Consider the following 13169-nt stretch of genomic DNA (forward strand, 5'->3'; position numbering starts at 1 on the left):
AATAGAAGACAAAAATAATACTGGAAAATTCAAAAATTTATTCACTGAACGATTAAACAGATTGAGGAAACACTAGCTTATTACAAAAGTGATTCTTGCTAAAAACATCTTGTAACAATCTTGAAGCGTTATAAAATTAGATTTCATCAGCTTTCAGCTAATAGATTTAAAAGCACGCCAGCGTTAAAAAATAAGACAATCCAATTTTCAGACACACAAAGTGTCTATTCTAAGGCACCTATTACTTTTAAACATTAAATGCATATTAGTAATAAATTATTCCCATGTTTTTGAAAACATAACTGGGAATGCATTTCAAACTCAGCTAATTATATAAGAATACAAAGTTTCAAAAATGTATAATAATTGTGCATGAATCTTACAGAAAACAAAATAGTATACTATTTATAAAGTGTCACAAAACATTATCATCACATCAAGAGAACAATTTTCAACAGATAATTGTTAAAACGTAATACTCAAAACACACAGAAACGATTAAGAACATACTAAATACAATAAGTATATAAAACTCAAATTATTAAAACTGAAATATAGAATAGAACATGTTCAATTCAACACACAGTGTTAATTCTATCGACTTTAACAATTATCAAAAAAAATATATATTATTGTTTTGAAGTAGAATTGATTGAATTTGTGTCCATTTGAAAAACTTTCATGCTGGAAACAATAATATTTTATCTCGAAACACATATTTTATCAGAACAGGTTATACATGTACATAAATATATAGAAATTAATATTAAAATTCCTAGAATACAACGAATGATAATAAATGAGATCTATTATATAGATGGGAATGGAATAGTATTTCAACTATCAATTAATAATAATATAACAGCTTTTTTATTGGATGAAAGTGATGCAGCTAATAAACGTCTGATATAAACATGGAAAAAATGTTATAATGATGCAATTTTTATTGCTAATGAAAAAATATTAATATGGACGATTAGGTAAATCTATTGAAAGAATAGGACGATTAATATAAAACTTGGCAGAGAATAAAGTTTCTACCAAGGCTACATAATATGAATGAATAACATAGTCTTAGCAGTAGATAACAAAATATCTAGAAAACTACAACTAACAAAACAAATATTAATTTTTGAGTGTGTCAACACTCGTTTCTCTAAAATAACGGGATTATTATTGTAAATATTATTTGAACACAAGTTATTATAAAGACACTATCCGTGGGTAAAAATTACTAATGCAACTTATTGTCAGTCAAACATAAAATTAACAAAACATTACATTAATAATGAGACATGAATAATAAACAAGAAAGTAAACGTTTGGATAGGAATAAAAATTCCTGATAGTGAACAGACAACATAATAATACTTTTTCACACAAATTGAAGCTACTAACAATAAGTAAATTTATTCATTACTATCATGATGGTAATGAGTTATTAAATTAATAATTCAACAAAAAAAATAATTTTACACAAACTTCCTAACTTTTCAATAAAAATCTAACCTACTCTTCTCATGTAAAAATAATTCAACCATCCAAACAAGAGGTTTCATTCATACTATGGAGAATAGAATAGTCTGGAGCATAAGAAAACGGAGTCTTCACCTGATGAATGGAAAAGTGAAGAAATGAAAATGATTATTCCAAACCTTACTCAATAAGAGAGAGTGGATGGATCACGACGTTTTCTAAAATAATGAATTATAGATATTAATCATTTCGTCACTTATTAAAAGATTTTAGAACACACATACATTTATGAAAGCTATAAGTTCCCTGATTAAGATAGAACAGATTTTTCTTGAAGATTGGAGACAAAATCTAAGATCGTGCATACAAGTGAAACAAATCTTATACCGTAATCAAGGATTGGTCAATTATTGTACGATTATATCGTACTAATATTTTTCATCTGTAAGAAAACAGAAATTCCTAATCATGGATCTAAGTCCAACTATCCAACTAAGATAACACAAACTACACTTTGTGTTACTCAGGATTAGGTCTATCTATAATAATAGATACACGATGAAGCTTTTCCGGCATTTTATTAGTCCAATAAAATTCTCAAGAATTCAAGTACTAGCTGTAGATTGGATTCTATGAACTATTTGTCCATGGATAGTTTGGTGTGAAGCACTTTCACAATAACAGGACAGAGACAGGTAGACAGAGAGAAAGATCAACAAATATCTTGACGTTTTAGATCACAGTCAGGTATTTCCGATCAATGCAACTCATTTCAGTAGTGCAAAATGTATGTACATATACAAATGTATGTAATGTATGTATTTGTTTGTATATACATTTGTGAGTTGGATATTAGGATAAGAAACAACGTTTTAGTGAAAGAGCTGATTGTAGATAAAGAAAAAGTGAAAAGAAGGATGAGCTTCATTCCAAACACTCGTTGAACAAACCATAGGTCAACTGGGTTAATCTAACCAAGAGTAAATATAGTCTATTTAGTCCTAGTGGAGCACTCTTCTACGAAGCGTTTCTCTGTTTCTATAAACTGTTCGTTTGTATGTTCCAACTACTCAATATAATGTATTCATCAATTATAGAAATTTGAGTTAACACCTCAACCGTTCGAAAATTCAATAAAATTATTTCAAGTTTTAGAAAACTTGGTCCACAAAGAAATTACACGATAAAATATCACAGTAGGATTACTCCACTAATATCTTCCATCCCGGACTGCGGAAGCACATGACGAAATAGAAGCTCGGTGCGGGAAGTATCCAATCATAAGTGACGGCTTTGTCCATGCTATCTATGTTGACTCGCATTTTCTTCTGCTGTCGAAAGTATTCACAAGTGAACGACACTCGACAGCCTTTGGTCAGCGGAGGCAGGCGCGTTGTCTTTTCTTTCTTGTCGAGAAATACGTGTCCTAGAAGAATATTGGGAGAGATTAGTTCTATTAATGTAAGATGAAATGGAGTATACAATGAAGATGGAAATCTAGAGGAAATCTCAGTTAGAAATGTAGTGAATTGAATGCGAGTTCGGTAATTATTATTCACTGATGAACTATGGATAAATTAAAACAAATATGATTACAAATCATGCTCAAAACTATATTTCTCTCAAATTTTGAAGGAAATTAATTGTCCCAGTAAAGCGTTTGTCTTCATACTAGCAATTCACATCCAATTTATTTATTTGTGAATAGGTACAATAAAATTAGAGATCATATAAATATGATTGGGATGTAACAACAGGCTTGGTCCAAAACTATTCTTCTTTTAAGTTTTGAAGAACATGAAAAGAAGCTTTTAAGTTTAACATGTGCCAAAATAGGTTATCCAGGAACATGGAATAAAGATAATTTGAATTTGATAGGAACAGACTGAATAAGAATGAAAGTCCACAAAATCTGCATCACTAACACTGACATCATTCCAAAGTGACTCAAATAAGTAATAGTGTACCACTGTGATATTCTGCACCAACTCAAATCAGTGATAGTGTGCCACTCCAATTTTTATTTTTATACCCTGTACCTGCCTGTTACATGGAAAACCATAGTTGGCAAGGTATTTTTTCTCCTTTCTTTCTTTTCAGCACACCCCTCCAAGAAGCCTGTTTTTTGTATTTTATAAGAAATTTATTTTTTGATTGTGATGTTTTGTATTTATTTTATGTATATTGTGTTGAATTGAATAAAATTATTGATTGATTGACTGTGATATTCTTCACCGACTCAAATCAGTGATAGTGTATCACTGTGATATTCTACACCAAAATTGTGGATAGGACAGGTAAATTACAGCAATAGATAGACTCCTTAAACCTCAAATAAAGCTCAAAAACCAAAACCCAGTTGTACCTTTAGCATTGATGAATAGAACTCCAGATTGGTTCAAATCTGTGCTAATCACGTCTTTGGCAAGTCCTAAGCCGTCCGTCCAATCAGAAGTTTCGCCAAATTCAAGCACCTACAAACAGCAATGTTTAAAAAAATTAGAAGAGTTAATGCAAATAGAACAACTTCAGTTAGCCTATTTGCTGTTAGTTATTATTCATTTTTATCTCAGTCACAACCAGTTATTTACTGATAAATCAGCAAAAATCAAATAAACTACTTTTTGTGCTACAACATTGTCAATCTTTAGTGGAATTAAATTTAAACAAGGAGCAGCAGAATAGTTTTAGGAGATAAGAGTATTAACTTCATTTATTATTTTTCTACTATACATCATTCTTATTGGCTTCTATGTTCATAAGAAAACGTGCAGCCCAATCCAACTTACAGTCAGTTTCGTTAGGTATTATATCCTGCAACGAGCTTCATGTGTCCAATTGTTGACAGTTCATTATTATATCGAGTCAACAAAGTGAATTATCAACTATTCTGTTACATAGATGGCTCTGTAGGTGAATATTTCCTATCATTCTGAACAGTACCACTGCTCTCTTCCTAGGGAATGTAGCCGGTAATCGTAGTGCAGGGTTTATATAACAGTCTCATCTCCTACCATCAGCCTTCTTTCTCCTGCATGTTAAATTGAAATTTTGCTTCTTGCTCATCTGAGCTATTATTACACTATTAGCGTATGACTTTTATTGTGGGGTTTCCCATAGGAAGTTCACTTCACCGACATAAGCACAATCTCCCATGACGGAAAACTGTGATAGTAGTTTATTGCGATCTGAGCTAATATGATCGTCTTTGCTCTGAACTTTCCCTCTCCCGAATTTCGATTAATAAAATTTTTCAGAAGAATAGGGTTAGTATGTTTTCGCTTGTATGAATATCAATTAGAAACTGGTTACAAATGGATTAGCTAATAAATTTTCACTACAGAATCAATAGAACTGAAGATTTAAACAATCAAATCAATTTCATTTATCGCCTCAGAAAGTATGACAGTCGTGAGGCCCATTGACGGCTTAAATTATATATTCAGGCGAGGTGGGACCATCCAGCGAGGGACTCCCCACCAACAAAAGGCATAAGAGTTTACTTTTTCATTTCCTCAGGAGTTATAGAGAGCAATAAATATAATGTAAATATCATAAATTGGATCGGCGTTTCCAGCAAAACATTATTGGTTTGTATGCTGGCGACAATTTTGAAATTTTGATGATTATAGAATTGGATAAAAAGAATAAAGAATACGTTATTTCACTCGATAAATCATCATAGACTTGAGAGTCTTAGTTATTTTGTAAAATATTGAGTCATAAACATGAGGTTGACAGTCGATACAAACCTCAAACTGGACACATAGACTAGAAAGTATTAGTTATTTTGTAAAATGTTGTCATAAACATGAGATTGAGAGTTGATACAGACCTGAAACTGTATAGAATGGTTGGCGCCAACGAGCATATCACTGGACAAGAGGACCACTTTGTCAGCGGTGAGTTTGCAGGCAATTTTGTTGCCCACACTGGTGGCGTAGTGAGGCCGACAGTCACGCCACACATAGGGCGGCGCATGCGTGACAGCAACACGCGGCACACTCCACGCACTCCACGAGCGGGAGCCAGCGTCCATGCAGCAGACTCGCAGAGTGTAGGCCTGGCCAGGGCAGAGGTCGCGGATCAGGTGGCTACTGTCCTGGCCCTCGTACGCGTCGCGGTACTGGGCCAAAGTGTGGTTCTGGTTGGCGTCCGGGAAGCTGCCTGAGGCCACTTGCAGGCGAAAGCTTTGCACGTCGATCGGCCGGTCCAGCTCCACCTGGCAAACAATCGATTAACCAATATATTAATAAACAAATAAATGAATGAATGAAGGCAATTATTATTTGAAGATGGATTAGCAAACTGAGGCTTTGAGAAAATTTTTTTGAGGTTTGGTTTCTTTATCTCCGATTTTTTTTCTTCCCTGCTCTATTTGGGGTTAAATTATTTTTCTGTCATCATAATTTGTAATTTTCCAGAAGTTGATTCATTATTATTGGTTGTTTATTTTATGTCAGAAGCTTCTCGCTGATGGCAAAACTTGCATGATAAACTAGTGTGTGTGTGTGTGTATGTGTGTGTGTGTTTATCAAGCATCTTCTACCGTTAGTGTCCAGTCTTAAATATGTAAAATCTGCAAAAAAGTGGCAGCTTGGTAACATCTATCTTAATATAATAAAGATTCATTTTAAACATGCACAGGATCAGAAATACAAAAATGACGCATCATCTCGTAGTTCAGATGATAATACATTACAGCAGGAGGTGCACCTCACTTTGATTTTATAAAAACTTAAATAGACCTTGACAAGGAATATAATTATATTTTCTTCAAATGCAACGTATCAAATATTCGACATATTACCTCCTCCCAGTGCACAAGAAGACCTCCAGGCTTTTCTTCAACAAAAGTGAGTTGCACTGGCCCCATTGGAGACACTGATCCGATATCATCTATTTCTTGCAGCAGGGTTTCTTTAATAGCATCCAAATCACATTGGAACGTGAGGGCGGGTACTTCATTCAAACCAGGAACAGCCGGTAAACTGGAATGAATTAAATAGAATAAAAATTTAAAAATAATTGATAGAATACTGTGTTATATTCTTTAATTATTATGTAGTTATTCCGGATACGGATTAAAATGTCAAGTAAAATCACTTTTATTTAAGATGGAAGATTTTATAGAAATTGCAGTGTAACCAACTGCTGGGATATCATTAATTTTATAATAATTATTTCAAATATCCAATGAAAGCTATATAAATAGAACTAAGGACTTCAGCTACTGCAAATATTGACCGAAGAACTAAATAGCAGAAAGAAATTTGAAGAATGAAAATGTCCCTTCCTTCCTAATTTCTACTGCTATTTAGTTTTTCGGTCAATAGTTGAAGTAGCAGGAGTCCTCAGTTCGATTCACATAGCTTTCATTGGATATTTGGAATAATTATTATAAAATTAATCACTTTTATTTTTTCCAACACATCACCGTGACAACAAATAAGTTATAACACGGTACTTAATTGGGAAAAGTGTTCTAAAAATACATTTTTCAAGGAGAAAACTATGATGAAAGTATCAATATATTATTATATTGCTAATATGGTTATGGTACTGAACTAGAGCTATGCATATTCAATCAGAACAAAATTTAATACACTCTTCCCTCTACATTGTGCTCTAGTTCAGTACCATAACCATATAAGCAATATAATATTATAATGATAAGCAATCAATAAAGGAGAGTTCGGGAGTTCTGAAACAAAGTAAGGTAAGGATTTGGAAATTATATCATACAGTCTATTCATAATCATAATACTGTGAATAACAGAACAATGAAATACAGCATAGGCGTATGCAAGAGGACTGTAGTTGAAATATCCATAGGCACAGTGAGAAGTACAACATGTGATATCCATGTTAAGGATAATACTTTTTTAATGAATTAATACTTGAACTGTATACATCATATGAATTTATCTATGGTGATATTCCATATTCGAAATTCTTCAATAAAATCCATTAACTAAACTGAGAAAGTAGAACAAGAATTAATTTTAGAATGGTTTTATAAAAAATAATTTAGCTTATTTATTTATTACAGAAAAAAGAAGACTACAGGCATTAAGCCCGAAACAGTCTTCACTACAATTTATTGTATACTTACCCTCCCATCAAAGAAGCCTTATCAACATAGTTAGAATTGGTCTTCACATCAACCGGTACTTTTTTATTCTGCAACTGATCCAGTATATCTCTTCCTTCCACAATGTACTTTTTTGTCATCTCAAGTTTTTGTTGAACTACTTTTTGACATTCATTCAATGGTTTCAAACTTTGTTCTTCTATTCTTTCAACTTTTCCCTTGAGAGCAGCACGACGCTTTTCAAGAGCCATTAGCAAGCAACTGCTCAGGGCATCGAACACTTTATCTATTTCTGACGAGCTTAGATGTGATGTATCCTGAATCTGAAAAATCAATACAGTACTGTATATGGTTGAAAATTGATATTTTCAATGCATGACAAGCATATTATCTGCCAATGTTATAACATTAGTGTCATTTGCATTGTAAATAAATAATAAATAAAATATGATTGGAAGTTATAGGGTAAGCAATTTGGGTATTTAATGATAATTATTATGTTAAAGTGTTAAGAATATGTTATATTAGTAGAAGTATATAAAGTCAGGCCTATTGAAAAATAGTGGAGGAACTATTCAAATTCAAATATTTTTTATTCCTTCAAGTATTTACAGTGAAACATGAAAAAAACTCAATACTACGGAATCCCTCCACAAAGACTAAACGTATGAATGTGGAGGAGAGGTCCATAGACAACACAGAATAAAATTCACGATTCAATACAAATTCAAATGATATTAAAATAAGAAATAAACAAAAATAGTTGATTAAGAAATAAAAGATTAAAAAAAACTAAAATATTTAGCTTATTGATTTTATAACTAATTTGTAACCAATTTAATATTAGTTAAATATAATTAACTAAAGAAGGTAAAAGGGGCCTATGCATTCAAGGTAATGTATGCAAGAAAGGTAAGAATGCATTTATTCTATATTAAAATATAGAGCATTTGAATAAAGAATCACTTTCAAGTCACTATATTTTTAAAGCGATGATTAAAGTTGAGAAAATTAGTTTAATTGACATTTATAAGATAGGCTTAGCCACATAATTTCACGCTCTAATCAGGATCTAACAAAGTTATTAATTGAAATTTGAATCAATTTATGTCCTAAAATCAACAATAAATATCGAATTATGAACAGTAATCAACTTTAAAACTTCAGTATTCGTGCCTCTTATTGTGAGTTGAGTGCTCAAGTGGGGTACTGGTGTTCAACACTCCAACACAATACGCAAGTATTCCAGTCTTCCCAGGGATATAATTTGAACAAGGTGTTTAATTTCTGATAGGCTATAATATTTCCTAAGAAGGCATTTGCGTTGATGATTCCAAAGTTATAAACAGTTAGCAGACTCGCTACTCCTGACTTTATTTAACAGCCATTTTTTATCTGAATCCTGTGGGGGGCAACAATTATATGATATTTGTGGTAAATATGCCAAATATAATCTATTTAAATATATAAATATCTAAATATAATTTATTTAAAAAAGTTCAATTTAATAAACCAGTATCAATATGCCTTCCAAGAAAATAAGAGTACTGAGGATGCCATGACTGAACTTGTAAAAGAAATAACATCTAATTTCAACACAAACAAAAAATCTTTGGCTGTGTTTCTGGACTTAGCCAAAGCATTTGATACTGTCCCACACATCAACCTGCTTGAAAAACTTGAAAAATATGGATTTCGTGGTCCGGTCTTGAAGCTCATTGCTGGTTATTTGGGGAACAGAATACAAATTATAACTCTGAATGGAAAAGAGAGCAAAGTAACTTTAACAGGATTCGGCTTACCCCAGGGTACAGTTCTTTCTCCGATTTTATTTTTAGTTTATATAAATGATCTATTGAGTCTTCCTATCAAGGGATGTAGAGTTTTGTCGTATGCTGATGATACTGCATTGGTTTTTACGGGGACTTCATGGGACAACGTGATATCCTTAACCAACATCGGACTAGCTGGTGTTAGAGTGTGGCTTGTTAGAAATGCGTTGACACTAAATTACTCGAAGAGCGTTTATATGACTTTTTCACCAAACTCAAGAACTCAACCCGATGATATCACACTTCAATTAAATGCAGTAAGAGTACACAATGTATATTGCCTGTATGGCAAGAACGGTAGCAATCGTAATCAACTGCCTTGCCCTTGTCCCGTTTTAGAAAACGTGACCAAAACAAAGTATTTAGGTGTCACTCTGGACCCTCATTTAAGATGGAATGAGCATATAAATAGTATGTGTAGCAAAATGAAATTTATGATCCACAAATTTTATAATTTGAGCTTACTCAAAGACAAAGGTCTAAGTAGAATGGTATATCTAGCATATGCTCAGTCAGTCTTCCAGTATGGAATTAGGGTGTGGGGTGGCGCTTTCAATGCACATTTTAAAAAATTGAATGTTATTCAAAAGGGTATTCTCAAGGCAGCCTTGGGAGTGCCCAGACTATACCCTAGTCAACAACTTTTTCTGGAATTTGGAGTTATGACAGTCAGACAGCTATATATTAGAAATCTAATTAAATATATCAGCAATCATACAGATATCTTTACACTGCATCAAACTAATTATATTTTCAGATCTGCAAACAGATATATTGTTCCTCGAACTGACTTAACTATATGCAGAAGACAATTCAACTACATAGTAAATAAACTAATAAATATTATTCCAGAACATTTTATAAAAATAAAACCCTCTAAAGCACTTAAAACAAAAATTGAGAACTGGATCAAGACCGAAAATGTTGTAGTCAAACTATTTCAACTCTAGGCATTCACCAACTCTTTATTATCATGTTTTATTCAAATTATTTCCCCCTTTACTATCTGAAAGTTGTCTATCAAACTATGATTTTGTTACTTTGTCTTATCGTTTGTAAGTATTGAGATGTGACCTGGTTTCCAAAGTTTTATTTATTCTAGTGGTTTGAATTAGCTCTTTTTTTCTATTGACATGTTTGCTGTACCTAGTTGCTCAAACTCACTGCCGGCGCACAAGTTTTCTTTGCCGGTAGTGCCATTTTGTGAGTTAAAATATTTATTTTATCAATCTGTATTATTTTATGGCAAATAAATGAATTTGAATTTGAAAACAATATAAGTAGCTTATATAATCTTGCAGTTTGATTGTTCTGTCTGTAAAAACAAATGAATAAATAAAATAAAACAATTAAAGTAGCTGGATTAGCTGGATTAAATCGATATTTGCCAAATAGAATTCCTGAACACGTTCCGAAAATTTTTTTTCTGTCTTTCCTGTACTCGTTCCGACATTACACATTGAAATTGATAATTAAAAACATACCGTATAAATAGAAGATTTCGAACGAGTACTCGCGTGGATTCTCTTCGTACCCCAAGCCATGCACCGTCCCGTTCGAAAGCCCTCAAAGAATTGGAGAGACAGGGTGATGGAACGACGTAAGCATGCTCAGTAATAGTCGATTGTAAATTATTCCCAGTTTTAATACTATACTGTGACGCCAATGACAAAAAAAAAAACAAAAGCGAATGGAACACTATAGTACTCCACACGAGTACTGGAGTGATGATAAAGGGTTGAAGGTGTAATTTCGTAGCGACGACTTGAGACGCTGGAGCCGCGTGTCTAGAGCATATAATATCTATAAATTTAATATTGATTATACAGTAGATTATACAATGGATTAGAAGTGTTAGGGTACAAACATACTGAAGGCGGAGCGTTCTAGAGCAGGGCGTGGCGTGGTCAGATCGTTTATGATACACACAGCGTCTGAGCGTCAAGTGTCAAGGGCCTAGAAGTACATTATTATGTACAAGAGTAGACTAGACTGGCACTCGCACTGTGACGTTCCGCTTGTAGACGCTTCAAAAAACAAACCTACTTGTTCTAAAGTTTGACGCCCCGCTACGCTCCACGAGTAGACGCTTCCAGTGTGTTGCATCTATTGGTACATAATATTGTTCACGACGCTCCACAACGCCCCGCTCCGCTCCACTTCATTGTGTTTTGTACACTTAGCTACTACATTGAATTTACTATTTTTAAGTTTAATGAATTTATAGATTATGAGCTTTAGCCGTGGCGGCTCTTACCACGATTCTTGAGTTGTCGTTCAGGAATTGCACCTTTACAAGTAATATCCTATATCCTAAACTATTACACGAGCAATTTCTGTTTATATAATATATCTGTATGTGACCGGATCTCGAAAACGGCTCTAACGATTCTCACGAAATTTGGAACAAAGTAGGTTTATGATATGAAAATTCGATTGCACTAGATCTCAATCCTGGGATGAATCGCTGAAGTACATTAATAGAATAAATATGCCCTTGTAAAAACAGCTGGAAATTTTGTCGTCTGTCGATACCGTAATAGAAGAGAGTGAACGAGTGCATATGTGTGCGATCATCCAGCTCATTCACGAAAAGAAAAATACAGCAAGAAAAACTTATTTTCGTTTATTTCTCTTTTTATAGAAAACATGTTTACTTCAGAAAGTCCAAAATAGTAACTAGATGCTGTTAGTGTAGAATAGTACATAGTATATTAACAAATATTGTAGCAAACATAGTATATCATTCTAAATTGAATTCATAGTATATCTATTTGTAATTGATGATGTGTTTGTTTTTTTAAGTGTGAATAAATTGTTATTTTGATGAGTGATAGTAGCTTAACCTAGATTTTGATTTGGACTGTATTATAAATTTGAAAAGGTACAGTTTTGGGCATAAGCCTGTTGTGCCTCCTTATATAACTGTAAAAATAATTGTACGACTGAGAAAATGGATAAATAGAAATATAAACTATAAATTCAATCTTTCGTTACAAATTTTCTATGCTTTTACACTCCAGAGCAAAGCTCGGTCCCCAGATATTTAAAATATTACGGTAATTAAAAATATATTTATAATATCTGTTTTAGAGCACAAGAGTAATATTGATGAAATTAAAGGAATACATAGCCTTTAAAATAGTGGCGGCAAGGTCGAGATGAGATATAGCCAATAATGTAGGTAACTTATTGTGTATTAACAAGATTCTCAAAAATGCTATCAAACTTCAAACATGTCGTAGAGAATTGTTATTGCGAGAATAAAGCTTGTATAATTTGCATACTGTACCTGTTTTTTAGCTTCAGTGATTGAAAGAATGAGATCTCCAAGTTTTACAGAATAATCAGTTGCCAAGTCAATACTTTCTAAAATGGATTTCCTGCAAAATTCTTCCATTCTGAATAAGTTATCAATCTCAAGCAAATGTTCAGAGGTAAAATAAGATATAGAAAACCATGAAACACAATTAATTTAGAATGAAATATTTGTCAATAACCAACTGTGATTATTGTTGAAACCAAATACCAAAATAACCACAAAATCCTAACCTAAAACTTAGGTTAATGACGCCTTGATCACAAAGTCAAAATTTTAAATGCTGAATGAGAAAATGAATATTATTTTTGGTTTTCTGAGAAGTTTTTCTAACAATTAAAATGATCCTGTATTTATTATAGAATTGATAAAACTAAGAATATTCTATTTTTATTATAAGTTTTAAATAGGAAAATATAATAATTGAGAGCACTCTTTTATACTCAAC

General features: G+C 32.6%; 1 protein-coding gene across 1 annotated transcript; it reads right to left on the minus strand.

Annotated features, from left to right (window-relative positions):
- Nucleotides 1–13052, minus strand: LOC111064151 (cytokine receptor-like factor 3). Its single transcript, XM_022351834.2, has 6 exons — nt 12695–13052; nt 7592–7893; nt 6287–6467; nt 5312–5698; nt 3842–3950; nt 1–2902 (listed from the first exon to the last, which is right to left on the minus strand). Exons 1-6 carry the CDS (start codon nt 12800–12802, stop codon nt 2679–2681), a joined length of 1311 nt encoding a protein of 436 aa, XP_022207526.2. The 5' UTR covers nt 12803–13052; the 3' UTR covers nt 1–2678.
- Between the last annotated feature and the right edge of the window lie 117 nt (nt 13053–13169).

Source organism: Nilaparvata lugens, chromosome 8, assembly GCF_014356525.2.
Source record: "Nilaparvata lugens isolate BPH chromosome 8, ASM1435652v1, whole genome shotgun sequence".
NCBI classification, from domain to species: Eukaryota; Metazoa; Arthropoda; class Insecta; order Hemiptera; family Delphacidae; genus Nilaparvata; species Nilaparvata lugens.

Bases quoted from the DNA above. Each gene is read 5' to 3' on its own strand.
- LOC111064151 (XM_022351834.2), bottom strand. From the start codon at position 12,802: ATGGAAGAATTTTGCAGGAAATCCATTTTAGAAAGTATTGACTTGGCA. The intron at 6,468-7,591 runs GTAAGTATACAA...AATTCATTCCAG, and splicing joins AAGGCTTCTTTGATGGGAGG to TTTACCGGCTGTTCCTGGTT. The intron at 2,903-3,841 runs GTACAACTGGGT...ATATTCTTCTAG, and splicing joins TCTATTCATCAATGCTAAAG to GACACGTATTTCTCGACAAG.